At 43.9% G+C, this 24,335-nt stretch overlaps 1 protein-coding gene across 6 annotated transcripts in view; it reads right to left on the bottom strand.

Moving 5' to 3' along the window:
• The window catches only part of Runx1t1 (RUNX1 partner transcriptional co-repressor 1), a 149,162-nt gene extending 138,738 nt beyond the window's left edge, over positions 1-10,424 (bottom strand). For 2 of the 6 annotated variants that reach the window (XM_041657156.1, XM_041657147.1), the window contains exon 1: positions 2,322-2,419. Coding sequence is in view for 2 of the 6 variants with exons in the window: in XM_041657151.1 (XP_041513085.1) it covers positions 2,322-2,385 (64 nt within the window). In the remaining 4 variants the exon portion in view is untranslated. Of the gene's footprint in view, positions 1-2,049; positions 2,110-2,321; positions 2,420-10,002 lie in introns of those variants that run through there. The other 4 variants (XM_041657148.1, XM_041657152.1, XM_041657151.1 and 1 more) reach the window with 4 other exon arrangements.
• Between the last annotated feature and the right edge of the window lie 13,911 nt (positions 10,425-24,335).

Here is a 24,335-nt window from a genome sequence, read left to right as displayed (position 1 = left end):
TCGCATTAACAAAAGGCTGCAGTGACTTCCAAATTATAGGTTGTTATTTTTAGTGGAAGTAGCTCAATATTCATATCGGAGCAGATGCAGCCGTTCAACAAAACGGCTCTTCAAATTCTGCACAAATGGAAAACAGGGAAACTGATCGCATTTTCTCTTATCACTTCCCTTTCTGAACTGACACTTTTAGCCTTCTGGAAATTCACACATGGCTTTCATCTCCACAGCACCTGCTGATCAAATGGAAACCTAACATTTTCATGGAAATAGCCTAAAAGACACTTCTGTTCTAAAACACTGCAAAGGGCATGGTTACCTGCGTGAGGGCAGCAGTCACTGTGTGCTGTGTATAAGTCGTGGTCACCTGGCTTTTTAAAAGCTATGCTCAGACTCTGTGGCTTCATCCCATATCTACTTTTGATGTGGTTCAAATTTCTTGGACTCAGTGTCTACCTAATACTTAATTTGATTGTGTATTATATGCATGGTGTGTAAAATGCCAAGTGTGTAAATGCCAGGTGACATAAGAAGGCAGCAAATTATATTTTGTCAACATCTGCTTGGAATCCATATATATATATATATATATATATATATATATATATATATATATATTCGTATCACTGTCTATGCACACGCCTGAGCCTGAGGGAGTCACATCCCAGCCGTTTCCTGTTTCACCCACCAAAAGAAGAGTCAGAGTCAGGCCCTGTGTCTGGAGAAACTGTAAACAGTGCTTTTCTAGGATGCAGACTTAGCTGTGAACCCTGGACTGGAACACAATGGCTATCACCCAATCACAAGCCGGTCACTACTATAATTATTTCCAGAGAGGGTAAATGGGACTCTTGTAAAATACTCAAGATTGCTGACTAGCTTGCTTCCCCAGATGTTTAAATAAACATACTTTTCTACATCATATTCAATTCTTGGGAAATGACCGATATTCCCAAGACATGTTATCTGACAGTTCCTTAACCAAAAATGCTCTGCTCCTTCTGAGGGAGGGCAGGTTAGCCTTCCCCCTTCTGGCTGGCTGATAAGGTAACCTGAAGGCAGAGAGGACCTGCAGTAATCTGTGTGCCACTCTGACCAGTTGGTCTGTGCATTTCCATGTTTTGCCCTGCTCACTGAGGCAACAGCAAACCTGAAATGTCAATATGTTCAGTCAATGGAAGTAAAATAATGGGACTTATTGTCTTCCCCATCGATCTGCCACTGTCAACAAGGAAGCATGCCTCTCTGGCTTTAAACAAATTTTAATTAGGCTTTTAGTTACTAGCTCATATCTAGGTACTTACGAAAACACCTATCTCATCTGTGTGTAGGAGGCAAAAGCAATCATTTTGCCTACTTTTATTCATTTTTAAAAACCTTCTAAAGTTTATATGATTTTTTAAAAAAAATGTAATTCATGAGTCAAGTGACAATTAGCTTCTTTTTTTTCCCTCACACTGATTTCAAGCAAAAGATGTCATGGTTCATATACAAAATATAATCTCTCGGTTACACCTAGAGTGATGCTCAACCTTTGAGCCAGAGCTGCACCACAATCTACCATCCTCCTCCTTCCATATTAAAAGTGGTCTCCAAAGGCTTTTCACACCCCTTCCAGGACCAAAGCATCAATTCATCACCTGCTCAAAACAAGCCACTCGAAACCAAACACAGATGAACCACCCAAAGCCCCTGCCCTTCCCTCACTACATCAACCCTAAGGAGAAAAGGTGAGAAGGCACCTTCAAAATGAGGCAGGTGCAGAAGTCTGGAAAAGCAAGCATATAGGGAATAAAACATTGCAAGTCGTTCAAATCGCACCTAAGTTCCCTGGTCCTTCCTCCTTTTACCAAGAGAGACCCTGTCACCTCAAAATCAAAATAAAATAGAGCTAATCAAGTTGGTAAGAGTTCTTCCTCTCTCTTCTACATCTGAGGGTTCCATCGTCCGATCAACAAATAATCTATTGTTCCCCCTTTATCGAGGCTCTTTAAACCTATTCAGGCTGGCAACACTAAACCCAATTAAAGATAAGGCCCTCCGTAATCTCACCTCCGTGAGTCCCCCGTCTTGATAGCTGAGGTGATGGGAGATAGCGTGGAGGCCAGGGCCGCTGCCTCCTCCTCACCACCGCACAACAAAAGGCAGATCCTCTCCCTCTCTCTCTGTAATCTTTAAATGTAAATTCCCTCTGGCAGCTAAGAGGAGAGCCCGATAACAGGTTACATCTTCACTTCCCTGGCTCTTATCTGCTCCAGATCGTTGGGGGGCCGCCCCCACGCCGCGCCCCGCCCCGCCGCCCCCAGCCCGGCCGCGGAGATTACCTTCCGGCGGCGAGCGCGCGAGGCGGCCGGCCGCGCGGCCCCCACACCGCCGCTTTGTATTCATTAAACACACATCGGAGCTTATCAGAAGTAAAGGGCTGGTCGGGATGGCACATTGTGTGTGAGTGAGTGTGTGCGCGCGGGAGGGAGAGGAGAGGAGCCAACGTGCATCAGGGTGATTACAATATCAGCAGGGCCCAGATGGAGGCAGGAAAATAAACAGAGGGTGCGTGCGAGACGGAGGGGAGCGGGAGGAAAAGTGGGAGAGAGAAGGGGGGGGGGGGAGAGAGGGAGGGAAGAGATGCTGGCTGGAGGGGAGACAGGGAAGGGATTCAGGGGCGGGGACCGGCCTGGGATGGGGTCGGAGCGTGAGGACAGCTACCCAGAGAGGCTGGGAGGTGGTGGCAATCAGGGCTGCCGGGTAACCTGCGCCCCCGAATTAGCCCCACCTCCCAAATATTTGGATTTGCCAGCCCTGTGGCTCCACTAACATTAGAGGTCTGTCAAGGTCAACGGGATCAAGAGCTCTCTGGGTAGTTTTGACAGGGACACCTTCACCACCTCACTTCTATCCAAAGACACTTAATTTGCGAAACAAATCTACTGTGCCCAGACAACAGTTTTACAGTCGGCCAGGAGGAGGTCTTGTGGCAGCTTCCTCAGATACTAAAACCCAGCCCCCACCCACCCACACACACAGAGATACAGGGAGATACAAAAAGAGTCTCCCCACCACCACCATCCCCCCACCCATACACACGCACCTCCCCTTTAAAGCTTTGAATGTGTCCAGGATGAAAATTCAGGGCAGCCAGCATCCTTGTGATAAGGAGGATCACTTGTGATTGGTGGCTACAGGTGACTCAGACACCTGCTCCACCTCCAGAAGTCCTGTTGGGGTAGGAGCTTCCTTCTGTGTACCTCTGAGAGTCTGGGAGGTGGGAATTTGAAATTGAGGCAATCAATCTTGGCTTGAGCGGCCTTACAGCTCTTTACCCACCCAGAGCCTGAGAATCAATCAGAACAAGCAGGGGCTGGTACTCTGTCAGCCGACCAGAGTTCATCCTCCTAGGCCCCAGCAGGGTCAGGAGGGGGATACACCTGAGTAGTCCCTAGGGAGCCCCTTTTCACTTTTAAATGCACCCATCAGACAATCTGAACGCCTGATCAGATCCTTAATGGAAGGCGGACAACACAGCAAAGGAGGTCTTCTCATTGGGGGAGGGGGAGTGCTGGGCTGTGGTGTGTTTCTAGGCACTGAAGCTTGGTTAAGCCTTTCCTGCCCTATGGAGAGTGAGATCAATAAACCACACACTGGCATGGCCCCCACTGCAGCCACAACTGCTGGGCAACTTGGGGCCATCAAATAGCCAGTACCAGGGGAGTCAGTAGAAGGCGACATCACGGGGCTAAGAGCTTGAGACAGAAGAGGCAGAGACAGACTTTAGCAGGGGCTTTGTTTCATCAAGTGCCGTGCAGATCACCTAGCCTAGAACAACAAAACTGGTCTTCTGTGAAATGGACGCCCTCCACACATACACACGCTCATGCCCCCAGCCCAAGGAAAGAATCAAGGGAAATTCGATAGGTAACACCAAGTAAAGAAAGCTGAGCAGCATAGTGGGGGGAGGGGATGTGTGAAAATCTCGTCATAGAATGAATGCCAGATAAAAGGGGTGCTGCTACAATCCCCCAGTAATCCAATAATGCGGAAAGCCTCTCAGTATCACTGCACAAGAACCAGGTACTATTTCTCCATAAATCTTCAGAAAGGGACCAGGTTCAGGAGTTAGGGAAGGGTGGTGGGGCAGGAAGTAAACCACTTGGCAGTGAGCTCTGCACGGGTGGAAATCTGTCATCCCTGCATGTTTCCAAGTGAATAATAGATCTCCAGAATATCCCTTTAGCTCTTGTAAAAGGTGTCCTTTCACCTCTTCTCTCCCGGTGATAGAAAGCTGCATTTCCAGAAGCCAATGGCAGCCCCTGTAGTTAGATCAGTCTGGGCACAAGCAGTGTATAAACACCTTAAAATCCGAGGCAACTCAGGGAAGGGGTGGGGAGTGGGGGATACAACATACAGATGTTCACTGATTTCCCGGTTACATTCTCTGTTACAATGTGCTAACCAAGATGCACTTGGTACATACATACAGAAATGTCATAATGAAACCTTTTATCCTGTGCAATTAATACATACATACAAATGAAAAAAGCACTGATACTATAACCTTTAACCTCAGAACAGACATGGATTTCTCTAAACGGTATTCCAGAGACTAGGCACAAGGAAAACACCAGAGTAGCTAATGCATTGATGTTCTTGTTTTGTGAAAGTACAGTGTTACTCTTCTGTGTGCTGACTTCAGGCTCCACTGTGCTTCCAAAGCTTTCAATTAAACAGAGAGAGGGAAAGAGAGAGAGAGAGAGAGAGAGAGAGAGAGAGAGAGAGAGAGAAGATACACACACAAGCTCAGTGTGGTGACCTCCCCCCTCCCCTGTAATCTCAACACTCAGCACATTGATGCAGGAGCATCACTGTGAGTTCCAGGCCAGCCTGAGCTCTAGAATAAATACTAGGTCAGCCTGGGCTACAGAATGAGATCTTGTCTCAAGAAAATCAAAATTAAAAACCAAAGCAATAGAGTAATCAAGAATTATTATCGTGGGCTGAGTAACCACCAGAAAGTGGTACCTATAATTACAGACAACTTGGCAACCAAGCTGGATCAAAATTTTAATTTCAATAGTCCTTTTCTTAATAATAGGTTACCTTCTTGTAAAAGCAAGGAGTCCATCTGCCCCAGGCAGATAAGTTTTGAAACATTAATTCAGATAAAAATCTAGCATTTTCTTTCTTTCTTTGAGTATGTGAAGTCTAGTGTGCTATAATGTGAGAATTCCAACATATGACCATTATGGCATAATATCTCATTGCTCAGCTTGTCATTATTTCATTTGTAATTCTTATGTTAATTATGTTCATAATTGCTATAAACAGATGTGGGAGGCATTCGTGTGACCTTCCACTGAAGGATGCATTCCTCAGTCATTTCGCTTTAATTTCTCATGGATGTGAAGCTGAAAATGCAGAAAAGGGGGAAAAAAGCTTTCTAATTTTTTTTAAAAAAAATTCTTTCCATGCATAAGTTAACCCAAGACCTCCCTTCATCTGCAATTCAGAATATGGAACCATGGCTGGCGTCTGAGCTCCTGTCCTGCACATTTCCAGGCTGCTGAGCCCACTGCTGCTCACTAACTTGTAACTATGGATGCCAAACAAAGGCTACCACCCATGTCCGAGTTGCTGTCTTTATTTTTTTTTTTTAAATATCAAAGGTTAATGCAGCAGAATTGTGCTCCAGAACCAAGTGCCTGGCAGCTACCGAGCGATTTATTTCCTCATAACTCAGCCATCCTCCTCTTTACATAAAACACATTTACAGTAAAAATCAGTATGGATTTCATTAGCTGAAAACCTCCTTGAATTTCATTTCTTTTTGGCCTTAATCTATAATTAGTGGGGACAGACAGGTGCAAACCCTTCTCTTCTACAGATGGCTACTGGAAATGGTGCAGGGTGCTTCCTTCTGTTTAGACAGCGCAGAGATAACCCGCTCTGTCTTATCGCTTACAATTACCTCCATTAAACTGAACTAATGTTTGCTTTAATAAAATGTTCACTGTTCTTTAAACATTATTTAGGAACTCTTATATTAATGGCTGTAGAAAGGTGAACTCAGAAGGTGTCTCTGTAGGTAGTAATAGTAGCTTACTCTGGATAAAATCTCCCCTTTGATGGACAATAGTCCCGGCTTCACAAAGGTTTCTGTAGTTGGTTTAACATGTGTCTGTTGGTTTATACAAAGGGGGTCAAATACAATTCTGAAGAGGTCATATAGGTAACAACTACAATTTAACAAGCAAAATGAGTGGAAACAGCACCTCCCCACACACATAGTTTAGAAGTTTGAAATGTTTGTCTATGGTCTTGGGGACTTTGAATTGGTTCTGAAAGTCCATAACTATTAAAATGCTGTACTGCTGTCAACCGGTACTCCTGTTAGCCTAACTGCATGCATGCACTCAACTTTTAGCAGATTGTTCTCAAAGCCTTCTTCCAAAGCACATTTAAAAATGTTAACTGAATCTAAATGACTTTTGTAAGCTCATGGCTTAAATGACCCCACCTCATAATAAATAACTTTACAAATCAAAAACTCAGTTTGTCCTGCTTTTGCTATCAATAACGACCAAAGATCACCATATGATGAATAAGGTATCCATATAATAAATAACCTTTAGACGGCCAAACATCAACAAATAAATAGCCTTTTGCACTTACATAACTTACAGTAATAGACTCCAGCAAAATGCAACTGACTTGGGTTTTTTCACATGCAAATTGTGCAGGTGCCAATTTTTCAGACTGCTTTGCTATGGAGGGCTATGTTGCCTGCATAAAACCTCAATGAAGAAGGCTTTGCATTCAGGGCCTGTCAGCTGATGTTCATATCAAAGAAGTGAGAAACAGGATTTGACAGTGAAGAATGTCCTGAACTGACAACCACTGACCAGCATTCTTAATGGAAGCATTGCTTTCTCGTGATCCCCTTTCAATGTTTAAAAAAAAAAAGAAGAAGAAAAGGGTGTGGGGGATAAGCCTCTATTTTACAATAAAATAAATTATAACGGCACCTGACATTTGTGAGGGTCTTTACAATTTTTAGAGTTTATACCCAAAAATATTTAGGCTAACACCTCGATGAGAAATCTCACTGCTGACGCTAACATCAAGGGCAATGCTTAAGAAGGATTGGGTAAGTGTTGCAAAGCTGTAGTCCAGAGCTCAGAGGTTGCTGTCCTGCTATTTCCAGGAACTTGTCACTTAATGGTGCAGCTTCCACTGTGCTGAAGGCAGAATCCTTCTTATGAGGAAGGCACTTTCAGAGACCATTTTAAAAACCGAGTCTTTATTAGCAGGTCCTGGTGGTGAAACAGACCTAGTCAACAAAGAAAAATATCATCTCAGAGGCTTCTGGTCTGCTTGCAGTTGTCCAAATAATGGAGGGAAAAAAAAAAAATCCAGGTGCTCTCACTGCTGCTTTTATCAGATGAGAACCAGACACCGGCAAAATCGCAGGCTGAAATTCTCCCACACAATTCCTAGTTTTTAAAATAAAGGGGATGCCATCTACACAGTTTATAATTAATGGTTAAACAAATGTATTTAATACGAAGTTCATGAAGTTCTTCTCTAAGCGTGGGCTTAGCTAAAACCCCGTCAATTTCCATGTACCCAGAATGATTCCTTGGTGATTTTGTTGGGATTCTGTCTTCTAAAGAATCAATTAATAAAACATCACATGCAAAATGCAGTATAATAAGGGAACAATGTGGCTTTCTGAATACCTATTCTGGCTGGAAAATTAAATAAACATAAACAACGTGGATCAAACTGAGATTCTAGTTAACAGCATATGAGACTCTTGCAGCTCTTTAAAAAACAATAGGAAAAAGAAAATGAAACCACGTAGCCCATCTCTCTTCGTTGACAGCCACCACAGTGCTAAAACTAGACAGCACTTTAAGAATTAATATGGGAGAAATAAGTAGCAGTGGGAATAAACACCAAACAACTGACATAAACACCAAAACCGAGGCTCTGGAGGCTTAAGAAACGATAGTGTGTGCTGGCCCTTTCTAAGGAACTGGTGAGCAGGGGAGCAGGACACTTGCGTGGTCAAGGCAGAGAGCTACCATAAGCTAAAAGGAGGCCCCTAACGTTAACAAACCGTTCATCAAGGAGAAGCCGCTCGATTTGTATTCTGGGGAGTGTGGATTCCATGGGCATAGACCCAGATCTATGGAAAGGAGGGGAATGATAATAAGAGACACTGAGTGCACTAAAAAACGGTACAGATGTGGAAGAGGAGACTGGGGGGGGGGGGGCGGGGGGCGGAATCCTGTAAAACACATTTTAGTTCTCACAGAAGGTATAAAGAATGCTTTGGTCAGCAACCCGACCTTTATCGGGAGATAAATCAATTTGCAGCAGCTGTGGACAGCCATTTATATACAGGCCCTGGGCAGATTAATTAAGGGAAGCGAAGTTAAAAATTCAAGAGGGCTCAGAGTTACATTAAGGACACGAAGTTGGTCTGGAGTGGCCTCTCCAGCTCCCCTGGTCTTCACTCCTTGGCTTTGGGGCTCTTCCCAGAGAATACTAGATAATTCCTTTCAACCTTCAGTCTGTGCATTTTCCCAGGAAGCACCAGTCACGCTGGGGCACGCTGGGATTTGTGGTGCCCAGTTCTGAAGGAAAGCCAAATTCAAACGATTTCTGCTCTCCCCTTTGCAAGGGGCTAGGAAGGCCGAGCGCTCCAGGGCTCTGGCCAAATCCTACGAGCTCTAACAGCCTAGGGGGAAGAGGGGGAGGGAATGCGGCTATTTTTAGTAACAGTCCTGGTTCACATCCTACTGCCCGGAATCAAAACACTCAAAACTTTTCCAAAGCTTAACTGACCTTGCAAAAAAACAAAGAAAGAAGAAAGAAAAAACAGTTTCAAAAGCCGGGCTTAAATGCCTTATGCCGACCTAACAGTATTTGCTTAAATCATCCCAGGCAGGCTAAGGTTCACCCAGGGAGCGGGTGTAAACATGCCAACCAACCTGGACCTTCTAGATTCGCCTTGATGGTAAACGGCGGGTCCCAGGAATCCACTAGCCCCAGGAACTTTCCTTGAGGGATTTCTGCAAAACGTAATAAATTCTCCTGCTAAAGCTCGGGTCCGGATTCCGCCCGGCGGGAGCTACGGAGCACTACATTCTGCTCTGGGCTCTGAACAGTCAGGCGTAACCCGGTCGGGATTGCGAAGGAAACACCCGGAGGGCCAGGGTGACTGGGCCAGCGGTGCACTGAAGTACCACAAAGGCGATGCTGCCCAGGTGTCCCCGGCTGCGAAGCTCAGGACTTGCCTTTAGCAAGAGGCTTGGCTCCGAGAAGCTGCCTGCGCGTCCTTTTCGGGGGTTTCCCATCAAAGCACCCGCGGATACCCAAGGATAAGGAGAAAGTTGTCAGGCGGGGGAACACAGAGCCAGGATGCAGCTAAGAGGATCCCTACCCAAGTGGCAGTCCGGTACCAAGTCAGGATTCTTCGTCTTGCTCCTAGAACTAAGGTGCCCAGCTTGAGAACCAGCCTTTCGTTTCCAGTTTTAAAAACTCACGGTGCGGGTGTGGAGCCACCTGCCAAACACACCGTGGACACCTAGTCCAGTTGTTTAGTCGAAGGAGACATGCTCATCTTTCTAATCTCCTTTCATGAAAAAAAAATTTAAATAAAATAAAAAGAGAATGCAGGAATGTTTAAAATTCCTAGTGTTTAAAAAAAAGGACAGAAAGAAAAAGAAATAAAAAGAGGGAAAATTCTGTCTTGGTTTGTCCGCGAAGTTCAGTGTCATCGCAGACTCCAGAAACCGCGATGCTCTTCTTTGCCCTGCTACGCAGTCCTACTCTAGCTGAGCGTCAAGTTCAGCCCAGAGCCAGCTTCTCGGTCGAATTAATCCAAACGAAGCTGACGGTCATTGCAATGGTAATTAACAGTCCCAGCCCGAGGCCGGTCCCCGCCACCCGCTTGCCCGCTCGTCCGCCCGCCTACCCAGCCCGCCCGCCGGAGGCACTTACACTGCACAGGGCCGGAGAGTCCCACCATCCGCCGCGGGCTCCCAGCTGCAAATAAAACTTCCAGCGGTCGGGGGCGGCCCGCGGGGCCAGAGGACCAGGGCGCGGCGTGGCTCCACTCGCGAGGCCAGAGTGTCCGCGGCCACTCGCCCACGCGCGCTCCCCTGGAGGCCGCCTGCTCTTTGCCGAGCACCCGCGGCCGCGTCGCACAGCGAGCAGCGGGGCGACGAGCCCGGGGTGGCGGACGCCAGCCAGACGCAGCCTGCGACGCGGAGCCCGGCGCGCGCCGAGCTCAGCTCCCCTCCTCCCGCCTCACTCCCTCCCTCCGCTCTCCTGCTCGCTCGCTCGCTCGCTCCTCTGTTGTAGCTGCTGTGGCAGACAAATGTGATGTGGGGCGCAGGGGATTGCCGCTGTCACAGGCGGCGTCTGCGTCCTCTTCGCCCGCCCTCGCTCGCTCTCGAGGAAGGCGACTGCATTTATCTGCAGGGCGTCCGGGCGTCCGCCGGGGAGCAGGAGCGCCGCGCGCAGCGCACAGCGCCCACAGCGCCCGCACCAGGCCGGCTGCGGCGCGCACCCGCACCCGGGGGCGCCGTGGCCGCTCGGGAGGGAGGCGGCGGCGCAGCCGCGACCAGGTGCGGGGGGCTGGGGGGGGGGACTAGGAGGGGTGGAGGTGGGAGACATCTGTGTCGTGCGGGGGTCACGGAGGTCAAGTATATGTTAACAATGGGCAGACCCGGCTCGCAGGGGTGCGCTGGCGGGCCGGAGGCCTGACTCCCGGCCTCGCCCTCTCTGGTCCAGGCTGGACGTGGGACTGGCTCCCTGAGGATGCTTTCCCTGGCTCGGGATGTGTTGGTGGCCCCAGTGCCCTGCAGTAACCCAAGACGACCACTTTCCCTGGCCATCTGGAGTGCTCCTAGCTGCCCAGTCTGTGTCTCATCACTGGCTGCAGAGACAGCTCAGCTAGAAATCAAGCCACTCTCAGATCTCTCTAATCCCCTTCTGTTAGCTGATTTCCAGACCGACTATTTGCTTTCGCATTAGATAATAGCCTTAGAGAAAACAATTATCATTTCTTTTCCCCCTTTGTTTTTCTACTTCTCCTGTAGTATACCATTAAGAGGGACCTCTTTTTCTCCCTCGTTTTTTATTGGATGTGTTCCCCTCCCCCAGATATTAATATCAATACTTTAGAGAGTGGGATAGAGTCCCTAAGGAAAACGTAGGGTGAAAGAATTCCAGATATTTCCAGAATAAATAAATAATATCTCTGTGAAGAGTGCTGACAATTTGTACAGAGAAAAAAACGGGCTTGAATGGTAATGAAAATATTAATATGTAGGTCAAATATGATCAGATAATGGCTTGCAATGATAAGTAAAATGAAATCTTTTAAAATTATTATGGAACGGTGCCATGACTGCAAATGTTATTGTATTTAGTGGAACGGTTTGAAACCCTACACTGAACCGTGTTTTCTCCAACTGGCCTAAATCAATGTAAAACGTCCACTGTGCATGCTTTAAAGATCTCATCTTTGCAAAAGAGGGGAAAAAGCATGCAAGCCAGAGTCAGCCTGATGTCATAAGAACTGATGAGACATTCGTGGTTTTATTTTCTAAAGTGGTGTTTCAAACATTTAACAGTGGCTGAAAGCCTCCTCCCCTCCCCAACACATACACCCTTTTAAGCCCAGCTGGGCCTCCAGAGCAGGTCTTTGCAGACTCTACTCATTTTTAGCAATTCATTTCCCGAAAACAATCATTGTTCATTCTGCCCTCTCCTTGGGACATTTGTCTAATGAATTATAATGAATTAATGAATTACAACATTGTTTTAGTATTTGATGCTATTTTGCAGTTCATGTAAGTCTCCCATTTTCTCCAGGCATGTAGTCTATAATAATTTCTACATTAGGGTTTTTTCCCCTACCACACTTTCAGATCTTGAAGTATTAATAACCTTAAAATGTAAAATTTTGTGTACGTGTTAGTTTGATTCATTTACGTGGGAAATTATGTCAATGCTTACCATGTATTCTTAAGGGAATCAGAAACATGTTGAGACTCTGTTGCCCTAATGCTTGCATTCTCTTCTGTCCTCGAAGATGAAAATGAGTTATTTGGATTCTAGAATTTTATACTCATTGTTATTTAAAATTAAGAGAGTAGAGTGTGGCTCAGGGATGATTCTTGTAGAATAACATAAGTTCTTAAGTTGCATTTTTAAACTTAAAATAAATCGCATTAATTTCACATAAATTTATAAAAATGTCTCGGGGGGTAGGGGTAAAACATACAAATCATGGCCTTTTTTCTTCCTTCTCTACACTGTGCCTGTGTAAATTGGAAATTATCCTGGAAACTCTGAACATGCAAATCAAAGGAAAGCCACTTGCGGGGAGTCAGACCGATTTCTCATACACAAAGGATGCTCTATAGGTTTCCTCCGACCTTGCAGGGCCTTACTTTTGCCAGTCATATTTGAAAAATAGGTTGTTGTCTATTCTTCTCTTTAGAAAAATTCCTTGGCTTGAGTTGGGTTTCTATTGGAGTATATCATTAAATCTAAGGTTTAAAAAATCAATTTTACTAGCAGAAGCTAAAGAACATACATACCTGAGTTGATGGGAGAAGAATGACTCTGGGCATTCCTGAAACCTACATTCCACCCCCTGGAAAGACCTGGATTCTATTAAATATAAAGATATTATTCTTTAGAGCTATCCTTGAATTACTTCCTAATTTTGCGGTCTGTAGCAAAGAGTAACTATAGCTATCTCGAGCATGGTATTGAACATAGGAAAATAAGGCATATTAGGTGAGTGGGAGGGGAGCAGCTGCTGGGTGCCTGAAGGGTGGTGGGAGAGGGAGGCACCTGAAACAGTAAGTCTACAATATATTCGGTTACTTTAGCCCTTGCCCAGGGTGCACTGTCATGTAGTATCTAAAGCACAATGAAAGATTCCTTCATTTATTGATACATTCTTTCTGGCCAATCTAAGGAGACACACAGAGAGAGAAGAAGACCTCCTATCAGAACAAGCAGGAGGAATCAGGCTTCTGTACATTCAACACTAGTTTGCTAAGCAAGAATAGAACAACAATAAAAATTTAAGAAGAGGGAATAACTCAGAGAGACAAGGCCTTTCATAACAAAGCCACTAGATTAACAAACCAACCATACAATAATATGCTGAACTGAAAAAAAAAAATCTCTGCTGACAAATTTCTCCTCGCATTGAAGATTTGCTTCTTACATCATTAAATTTTCATTGTTGTAAAGCTACTGAGTTCTTTCCACTTGCATGTTTATTCTTTCGGAAATGCAGCCCAAGAATGCCTTTTGTTTCACCTTAAACCATCCCTTAAATGAAAAAAAAAAAGGCTTTCTATACAGATTTCTGAGGAGTGCTTATTACCTTCTTTAGAGGCTCACTACTCACCTCTCACGAGAAGGAATTCCTATCCAGAATATTAACAAGCATTTAATTAACACTTTAAAAATTCCTTCTTACAGATCTTAGAGCTCAATTGACGTCCAAGCTGCGATTTGTCTGTTCCTCGAGAAAGTCCTCTTGTTTGCCTGGGCTGAGGAAAATTCACAATTACGACATTAGTTGCTTCTAACAAAAAATATTTATTTTTGCATTTGTGAAAAGTAGAATATGATAAACATGAAGAATGGCAGGCCCTAATTAAGTTTTCATAAGTCTACACTCACCCACTGCTAGCACTTACCCCTAATTCTGCTGGAGAAATTCATGTAATTTGCTTTTGGGGCTCTCTATGGACAAATTTTATTCCAAATCTCTGTGATTGTGTTATATAACTTGTTCAATGCTTTATTTTAGATATGGTGGAAAGTAGAACAAAATCAAAGATGGATTATTTTATCCCTAAACAGTTCAGCCACATAAACTTAGTGCAGGGCACACTGTTGAGTAACAATACATTAGAAGTTTGAAGACTTCTAACACAAGCAATATTTTAAGTTGAAAATGTAGAAGGCAAACAAACAAGCAAAAAAGTTGCTGCCCATCATCCCCTCAAATAAAATAACTGTTTAGCTTGCTTTAGCTGCAAGTCTACAGACAATGAATTTGATTATTATGACCCTATATGTTAATTTAGGCATGTGAGTTTCTCTATAACACTTTAAAATTAGGTCATATTTAAAATGGCAAAGTTGCAAAATTCCAATAACGTTTTTAATTTGCAAAGTGGACAGAGAGCATAACTTCGACTAACTTTACAGACTAACTTATGTTGGTGCTTCTTTAAAAGCAAGTTGCTGCTGGGCATGGAGCTGCCTGCTTTTTGCCTGAGCACATGGGAGGCGGGTCCTGGCAGAGCAGGTAGGGATAGCCTGCTCTACGTACTGAGCTCCAGGACAGCCAGAATGGCATAGCAAGACCCTGACTCTAAAACAAAACAAAGTTTTGCCATTTAGACATGGAAATGTTTTATATCACCTCCTGCAATGCTACATTTATTGAACAAAATGAAGCACACACACGTACACATACACGCAATCACACACAACCTATCCTCAACATACACATATATGCATTATATATATGCATTATATATATGCATATATATATATATATAGATAGATAGATAGAGAGAGAGAGAGAGAGAGAGAGAGAGAGAGAGCGCCATGTGTAATGTACTAATCAGCCTCTACAACTTTTAGGAGCAGAGTCACATAAAACAGTGATAGTCAATGAAGAGCCTTATACATGTCTCTCACTCAAACTGATGGTTTCTCACCCCCATTTTGGAAAACTGATCTTGGAAATAGTCTAAGCCAAAATAAAATTGTAAAACCTCCCCACTGAAGTTCTGTATTCTTCACTGACTCTGCCCCAGGAAGTTACTCATCTTTTGTCATGTATTTAAACTGATGGTTACACTGTCCATGCGATCCTTAGCTGTGCATCATGGTGCTTTAGTTACACAAACACAAAGGTCTTTGTTTTGTTTATTGCACGGTACTTGGCACATAGTAGGTGCTCACTAAATATTTTTTGAATGATGAATGAAACATTAAAATGTTTCTGGTCAGATGAATTCTTTTACATGTGGCAAACACTACCCATGTCACTCCCTTTAGACTCAATAGGAAGCTGAGGGTTTTGACACTACTGAGCTTTTAAATGAAGAAAATTGTAGGCTTAAGACAGCCCCTTTAGGGGGCGGGGTTTGCCTCCGGAGAATGCCTACAGATAAATGGGCGCTAGGGAGGCGGCTCCGCCCTTTCCTTCCTACCTCCTGTGCCACGCGGGAACTTCCATTCTGTAAGTTTATCATTAAAGTGGTAAATATTCTTTAATATCTGCATTGCATTTATTTACGCCGATACAGAAAATGTGGAGAGAAAGGTCATGTGTAGTTTTTATGTCAGTGTTTCCTGACACATGATGGATTTGAGTATATACACATACACATATAATACATACCATATATTGTATACATATATAATATAAAATATATAAATATAATCATATTTATACATATATGTATATACTATGTACACATCTATATACTCACACACATATAATAATTGCATCAACTAAGCCTAAAATTCTTTTAGATAGTTTAACAAGATATTTTAAACTTTCCTCCTAAAAATTCAGCCATGCTCTGCAATAAGCTAGAAATGTTTTAAATATATGATACACTTCCACTTCAACCCAGCTAGATCTCGGGGGAGGCGACTCTTTCCCTCTCCTCTTCTAGGGCAACAGGGACACACACGTAGTGCAAACATCTCTGTCCGGCAGAGATTGACAAGCTGGTTAATCTGTCTACAGTGACTCTCCTTTCATTTAATTATTATAGTGCTGAGGCTGGAAAGATGGCCCAGCGGTTTAAACCCTTGCAGCTTCGTCAGAGGACGGTGGTCTGATCTGCTCCCAGCACCCACATCAGGGGGCTCACAAACGCCTTTACCTTCGGCTCTGAGAGATTTAACACCTCCTGACCACCACGTCAACTGCCGTGTACACATGAATAAAATAATAAAATGAATCTTATAAAACAATTACTATATCATCAATAACTGGATGAATTTATATATGTACTTAAGAATCAGTTGTATTTGGAAACTAATGCTTTCATTATCATCAAGGCAGAGTACTGGGTCTGTATAGGTTTTATCCTTTAACGGATGCACGGGCAACAATGTTTCAGCCAGCTTCTTACTACTAATGTTCTGGAACAATCTATGGGCAGTGCAGAACGTGGCGTCTCCTCCTAAGACTGCTCCCATGTGGTGCATCCTGGGAAAAAACACTGGTCAGCAGGCTCCCAGATTGCACTAAGAAAAGAAGGTGCTTTTGGCCAATGGATCTGTAGCAAATTCAGTCCCGGCGTTCATGGTGTTCAGGGCGAAGTTGCTTTACACAGTTCTCACCTTTCCAAACGTCTTCTCCAATGGGACTAACACCTAACTGAAGACTGGCCAACTGCAGCAGAGCACACACTCTGGCAGCTGGGCCTTCCTTCCTGACTATCTCTCCCAGTTCACGCCTGGCGTCTGTTACACAGTCCTGGGTCATTGTGCCCTTCAGTTAAGCACCAATAAAATCACAGATCGGTCATACCGTCCATTTAGTAAACCCTACAAACCCTTCAATTTGACCTACATTCTGTGAGTGGAAACAAATTCCATGAAATATAATTTTTTGACTCATCATAATTTCTGGAGGAAAAGGGTCAATTGAAATATGCCTTCCATATTCAGTTCTTCAGAATGTGTTAGAATCATAGGCCTGAGCTGTCACAACTAGCTCAAATTTTTGTTTTTGAGGAAATGTTCCTACATTATATTTTCACACAACAGCTATATGGCACACTGTTTTGTAAGGTTTATATACACCAAGGAAAGCAGAATTTTGGGAAATCACTTTTAGTTGTGTGTAAGTGGTGTATATCTGCATGTGGGTTTGGGCTCAAGATGGTGAGTCACCAGGGTCCCGGGAGCATAGCTCGTCCTCCGAAAGTGCAGCAAATGCTCTTAACTGTGGAGCCACCTCCAAATGGTTCAGACAGAAAGCAAGTGTGTTATTTAGGAGCAATGTCTCGGACATTCTTCTCAATGAAAACTTAGAACCTAGGGATTAGCCTCAAATTCAAACTGTGAGTTCAAAGGCTTAGTCTGTGGCCTGAGGTTCTGCATTTCCAGAATGTATTTAGAGAGGGCCAATGGCCTAAGTATCCGGAACCAAGCTCATGAGTCATGGGAGACATGGCAAAGACCCAGTTTTCCCTCCTTGATGTCTTCACAGTCTGCACAAAGGCCCACGACACCTTTGTGTTCATAAAATCTCCAGATTGCGGCACTGGACCCTGCAACTCTGACAAGAGAAAAGCATGTTCACACGTGAGGATGTCTCTTAACCTCCCCACCCGCTGTCCCAGCAGATGAAATTGAGAACGGAGGCCCATTGTCAGACATGGTGTTCAACACTCACAAAGCTGGGTTTATCTAAACAGTACTGGGGAGTTAAACACAAGGAATGGGAACTCTTCGGAAGTTGAGCCCCATGAGGGATGGGGGCAGAATGGTTAGGTGGTTGAGGTTCAACTTTAAGGAAACGGTGACCACTACCCCTGGACTAAGGCATTATTTGCCTACTGTGTGATTAGAGACACTTGCCCTCTGCAATGTGCCGTCAAGGAAAGGCCATATATGTTGATGATTTCGAGGTCTGCAGTTTATGATAACTTGGTTATACAAGATCACCAGACACTCCAGTGCTTGAAGGGGTGCAATGAGAATAGGCAGGCAGAGTTGATGTTCCCTGTACTGGTAAGAGAGAGCTCAACCTTTGCGGGCCTCGGCTAGCCTACTTACAAGACCAGTCTACCTCCACCTATGGAGAGGTTCTCACAATTGTGACCCACGACACTGGCTTTCCCACCTGACAGCTACAGTGACTTCAAAACCAATGACAACCGAAGAATAAATAGAAGTGGGACATTTATATTTTTTTCATGAATGCAATTTTGTAGGTATTTTCATTTTTTTTTTTTTTTGTTGTTTTTTTTTTTTTATTAAATTTATTTATTTATTAAGGATTTCTGCCTCGTCCCCACAACCGCTTCCCATTTCCCTCCCCCTCCCCCGATCAATTCCCCCTCCCTCATCTGCTCGAAGAGCAATCAGGGTATTTTCATTTTTAAGCATTCTGCTGGGTTCTCAGAGAGACAGGACTGTTGAGAGGAAGGCTAGGTCATGTTCTTTCTTGTCGTTTGCACCTCCGTCTTTGGAACACAACATGAGTTGATGTCATATGACAAGGGTTGTAACATACTCTCTTTAACTTACTCTCTTTCCATCTGTGATTGGTTATATATGTTTGTGTAACAAACCACTATTTTTTTTCCACCTTACTGCATGCCATAATGGTAAATAATTTCTGTTTGGTCTACCAAAATGCTGTTTATTTTATTTTAAAAAGAGTGCTGCATCCCGGGTCCTTAATCACCATTGCTGCTGCATTCTGTTGAATCTATGCTTTTCTACCTCTTGCTACCATTTCTAATACTGGAGGGAGATTTATATATATTTTTTTCTGAACAATAGATTTTAATTAAGAAGATTTATTAAAGACAGTTTCCATTCCTCTGATCGCATTTCCAGCTCCAGAGACATCTGCATTTCAAAAATGCACCACATATTTTCATAAATATTCCATAATTCCCCCAGAGCTTTGTGGTATTCCAGTTTCCCCCAACCTCCTCACATCCTCGCCTTCGCTATGAGTTCCACCGACACGCACCCTTCAGAATTAGCCGTTTCCTCACGCAGGTAGAAAAGAAGACTGCGCTAGAAAGATGATTCGAGGCACCCCTGTTCTTTGTGCATCAAGATTTTGAAAAAGAACAAAGACAAATTAAGCTCAGGAACAGACGCCTAACAAAAGATCTAGCTATCTTACAGGCACACTAAGGGCAGTGTGGTAAACAGCTGGGCAGGGTTTGCTTTGAAGTTTAAATCATTGTTATTTTAATAGAGTCGAAAATTCATTTAGATAGTGGTGCCTGATAGGTACCCAATTAGAGCCCCTTTTGTCTGTTAATGTAGTTTCAGAGTTTTAGTTTCGGAAACACCGTTTTGCCAGAGAAATCTTTGAAAATAGCGGCCTTTTTTTTCCCTATTTCCTTTTCTTTTTCTTCCTTCCTTTATTTCTTTTTTTAAAAGATGGATTTCACGAGTGACAGACCATTGTTGAGTGTAGCTTTTAGGCATTTTATATAAAAGTACGAGCCAATGTACTAACTTGCTCAAGGCTCAAAGAATAATGATAAACCCAAGTATCTCACCAGGTTTGCCTACTGTATGTATATGGAGTTCTCTATAATAAATTACTTTAGACCCCCGGACCCTATCTCAGTAGGTCTTGGAGCATCGGATGACATTGTCGGCCAAAGTGTGGAGTGCCGCTTCTCACCAAACGTCATGCTATGTGCTAGACTCTATGCTAAGCAGTACTTCCAAAGTGCTATCTTCTGGTTCTTTCCAAGAACCAGTAGTGGGAGAGGAGCTGTTGTGCCCCCAGAGAGCTGAACCCAGATTTGGGGTAACTAGCATAAAGCATCCCTTTGTAAAATGAGCGGAAGCATAATTCGAACCCTAGTGGTCTGGGTTCGGGCACAAGGGTTAGCACAGGTCTGGGCCAGTCTCAGAGTCTCCCTAGCATTTCCCCTGCACCTTCCGAAGGAATCACGGAAGTCTCTGGATGCTGCTGAGGTAAACAGCAGTGAGAACCATCTTTCTCTTATCTTTAACACCTCAGGGTAAATTGAAAGGCAGAAAATCTTGAAGGGGCCTCTCTCCAAACTCAAGCAACTGAGGTCTGATTCTAAGACACGTTCCCTTGCAATCAAACCACCAAGAGTCACGAGCTGAAACCTCACTGCATGCTGTGGGGTCACAAATCTTAAAACCTGGCCACAGAGTCTGCCGGAACTTGGAGGGGGGTTGTCAAGATACAGGAAAACGGTGCTCACGGTGTTTGCGGCCATCTGTACTGCCTAGGTGACTTCACTGGATCTCACCCCCACCCCCAGTCTTTTCTGGGGATGCCTAACTGTTGAAAGTTCCTCTTCAGGTAGGTTAGAAACACTGGTTGGATAGAAAATGACTGCCAGAGTGTTGGCCAAGACGACCTGTTACTGTTCATTTCCCTATGAGTGAAACCGGGTTTCCGCCAAGGCACTGCAGTGGACAGCTAGCTGCCTGAGAGCTTCTTCAAGGAAGCAGGAAAGATGATGTGACAGAATTCCTCAAAAATGTCACCATCCCTAGAAAAGATACTCTCTTTCCTCCGTTTTGGGAAGTTCACAATCTCCAAGGACTGAGAAGTTGGTTTGTGACTTTATCCCTGACTTCCATACAGTAATAGAGTTTTCCTTCACAGATCATTGGTGGTCAGGTCCGACCTCAGTCGGCTCCATTCTGGGAGCCAGTTTGACAGATTAGGGGCAGAAGCTGGTAGCAAAGTTACCTGTGGTATCTTAGTTCTGCCACACTTCAGAGACTTCAGCAGCATGGTCAGGAGTTTAAAGGCAGCCTGGCTACACAGATCCTGTCACAAACTATGGCAAAGACTGCTGAATTGGAGGCGTTGGGTTTTTTATCCATTTGTTTTTTGGTTTGATTTTTTTTGTTTGTTTGTTTGGGGGATTTTTGCTTGCTTTTGGCTTGTTTGTTTGGGTTTTCTTTTTTGTTTGAGTCAGGGTCTCATCTAGCCCTTGCTGGCTAGGTCCTTGCTTAATAATTCTGGCCAATCTCAAACTCCTGGTCCTTCTGTCTCAGCGCAGATTACAGGCATGTGAGCCACCTCTTTTCTCTAAGTAATTGTTTGTAGAAAAAGTCTGACCTTGAATTCATGATCCTCCAGCCTCAGCCTCTCCAATTTTCAGACTACGGACTTTCAGTAGCCTTCTTGACACTGGGTACACAAGGTGTCCCCTTTTAAAGGAAGAGGCCCCTTAAGTGGAGTTTGGAAAATTATTCTTACTATCAAAAAGAGGGGAACAAAAGGTCGACTTTTCTCCCCAGAATTTTTTCAAGAGAAGCCAGCAGAACATACCAACAAATTTACGTATAGTTTCTACTGTAGCAGCCACAGCCACCCCTTCACAGGGGAGATAGCTTTCCTCTCCTCTAGAGTTAAGGTTATTTTTTTTTTTGGTTTTTCGAGACAGGGTTTCTCTGTGGTTTCGGAGCCTGTCCTGGAACTAGCTCTTGTAGACCAGGCTGGTCTCGAACTCACAGAGATCCGCCTGCTTCTGCCTCCCTAGTGCTGGGATTAAAGGCGTGCGCCACCTAAAGTTAGCTGTGCTCCAGCTCCGTGGGAGAGCAGCTACCCTTCAAAACCCTTTTCCTCCAGAGAAAGTCTTTCCTACTTCTGTAATCACTTCCTTTGTCCTTTAAGCTGGACAAACACTTAAGGGTTTGGAGCTCATCTTTTGGCCCCAAGGCAGGTCATTAGTTTACAAAAGTCTTAGATTCCCGCAACTGATCTCACTTTCAAACACCCTGAGTGTCGAGGACTCTTGAGCGCTGTCAATCCTAAATGGCTCCCCTTCTCTAAAGAGAACCTCTTCCCATTTGTGCCCTTTCCCCACCATGATAGTGCTGTTTCCCCTAAAGTAACGAGTGTGCTCATTTTCCTGGGCTTCCCTTCCGCATAAAGTGCTCTTCCCAAGAAAACTCAGGCAACGTTATGTTCAGAGATGTCACCTAGCATTTGGTCTCTTGAAACTGTATGTATTAGCGTTTAGAAATAGAACATATTTTTAAAGAAAGATTAATTTTCTAATTGCAGATTTCACACATAATCTGTTGATTGGCTGAGAATGCACTGACTATTATTAAGCTTGTTAGTGAAAGATGGATGCAGGGCTGGCCTGCTCTTGCTTCGGTAGAAGGAGCTGTCGTTCAAACATATTCTTTCCAGCAGTATCCTTATTTTTTTCTTTTTCAGAGCAACTAAAACAACCCACAATTCAATTTCCTTTGGAGCCAGTAACTTAAGTTACGATGGCAATTGATTTACTTTAAAAATATAGATTTGCTGGCTTCCTTTCAGACTTATTAAATCAAAATCTGCAAGATCTGGGTAGCAGCATTTTTTGTTTTTAGCACCTTTTCCTGGTAGCTCTGGCATGGCAGGCACGGCTCTTCTCCACCAGGGACCACTGGGACCTGAACAACACTCTCTAGATCTGACCCACGGGAGACGTCAGGTATTAACTGCTGTGTCTGTAAAGAGACACAACTGTTGTAAATATCCCCTTCCCTTCACAGACCTTCCCTGTGTCTGCGGCCTGTCCGGAGCCTTAGCCCACTTAGAGAGCACGGCTCTGCAACAGGCTGAGAATGCGACCTCTTCCTTCTGAAGAGCACTTCAGACTTTTTCAGATACTTCCTCTCTATATCTCATCTGAGCCCAGCAGTGCTGAGAGCAGAAGGGCCGAGCATGAGTCTGTCGTTTTCAGTGATGAAGGCAGGCTACAGAGAGAGGGACGACAAGGTGCAGTGGCAGAGGGCTTACCTGGATGTCATAGTCCCTGGGTTCAGTCTCCAGCATTTCAATAGGAGCCACAAAACAAACCAAAACCCAGTACTAACCTAACAAAAGAATCAACTTATTTTTTGTTTAAATTTAATTAATTAATTTATTTTACATTTCAACCACAGTTCTCTCTGCCACCCATTATCCTGCAAAATGCTCAACTTTGATTCAGGAAAAGAATTAAGATTTCTCACAGGTGAGATTTTTAAGGGTGGTAGTTTATAGATTCAGCACTTCCCACGCTTGAATGTACCTTTACCTGATCACCAGCAAGGAACAATATAAAACCAATATGACAAGACTTCATTTTTCTCTTGGATGCTTCCTAGAAGAACTAGAAAAACAAAATTGAAGAAATTAAGTTTTGAATTTCACATTGGTTTAAATATTTTGATTCAACAAGACGTGGGAGCCCAGGGTTGTACTCCCAGCACTTGGGAGGCAGAAGCAGAGGCTCTGGAGTTCAAGGTCATTCTCTGCTACTTAACAAGTTCAAGGCCAACCTGGCCTACTTATAAGAGGCCCAGTCTTAAACAGAACAAACAAATGCAACATAAAAGAATGCAAGGCGTCTTTTCATCATTAAGCAAATGTGCCACAGCATAAACGCACATAACACATCTTCAACTAATATTCCACAACACGACAGTGTCTGTTCTGGGCATTCGCCTACACTGCCATCACAGGAAGCAGTGTAGTAGACAGTAAGTGCCATGCGTACAGATTTTAGCAAAACTTTTAAGAGTGGACCTCTGAAACACCTACTTCATATAATTTCATGGGCCACAAAGTATCGTTCTTGTAATTATTTTCAGCAATTTCTTTAGTTTTAGTCAAAGTCTTAGTTCTCAGGTCACACAGAAATATGTGATATCGGCCGTAGTTTGCTAATTCTTTGTATTGAAGACAATCAAATGTTTACAAATAACCATTCGACTAGACACACAGAAGCAACTGAGAGGTGCTGCAGAGAGCAGGTCTGCATGGCAGGTAACCAAAAGACACATCAGCATGGAGGGTAAGTCAGCGTGCCGAATAACCCAGAGACGCATTAGCATGGAGCGTAACCCAAAGACGCATCAGCGTGGCGAGTAACCCCAAAATGCATCAGCACGGCAGATAATCAGTATGGCGAGTAATGCTAAGGGCCTTGTGTAGAAAGGTGACAGGTGAATGCCTGATACTGAGAGCTAAGGAATGAAGGAGAATTATGTCACCCTTTTAGTTCTAAATGGCCTGAAACCACTAGCCAAGGAATAACGTTTCTTTGTTGCCCTTGGTCTGTGTCTCACTGATTCTCACTTTCTCTTTTCTGTTGTTTCCATTGCCACAAAAGCAACACTAATGTGCGAGTGGCCGAATCACAGTCAATACTTCCCTCCAGCCAGCTGCACTTATAATGCATTGTAATGGACTAAATGATAATGAGGTTGAATTGTGTGAAGCTCTTTTTGCTTTGTTTTATTGAGACATGGTCTCACTACATGACTCGGGCTGGCTTTGAATACGTCGTCCTCTTTCCTTCAGCTCCAGCGTTCTGAAATTACAAGTGGGAGCCACCAAACGGTTTCCTCATGGAATTTGGGAGCAGATTAACTTTCTTATTTTTGTTTAGATTTAGAGACTATCAACATATTTTTACTTTTTATCTTTTATCATGTAGTAGACACTAACAAAAGCTAATATTTGAAATAAGAGTCACAGTATGACAGATCAAAGAAACAAAATTCACAGTTCCCTCCCC

Source organism: Microtus oregoni, unplaced genomic scaffold, assembly GCF_018167655.1.
Source record: "Microtus oregoni isolate MIOR12 unplaced genomic scaffold, Mior012 000008F_ref0000371, whole genome shotgun sequence".
In the NCBI taxonomy this organism is placed as follows: Eukaryota; Metazoa; Chordata; class Mammalia; order Rodentia; family Cricetidae; genus Microtus; species Microtus oregoni.
This window is presented reverse-complemented; position numbering and strand designations above follow the sequence as displayed.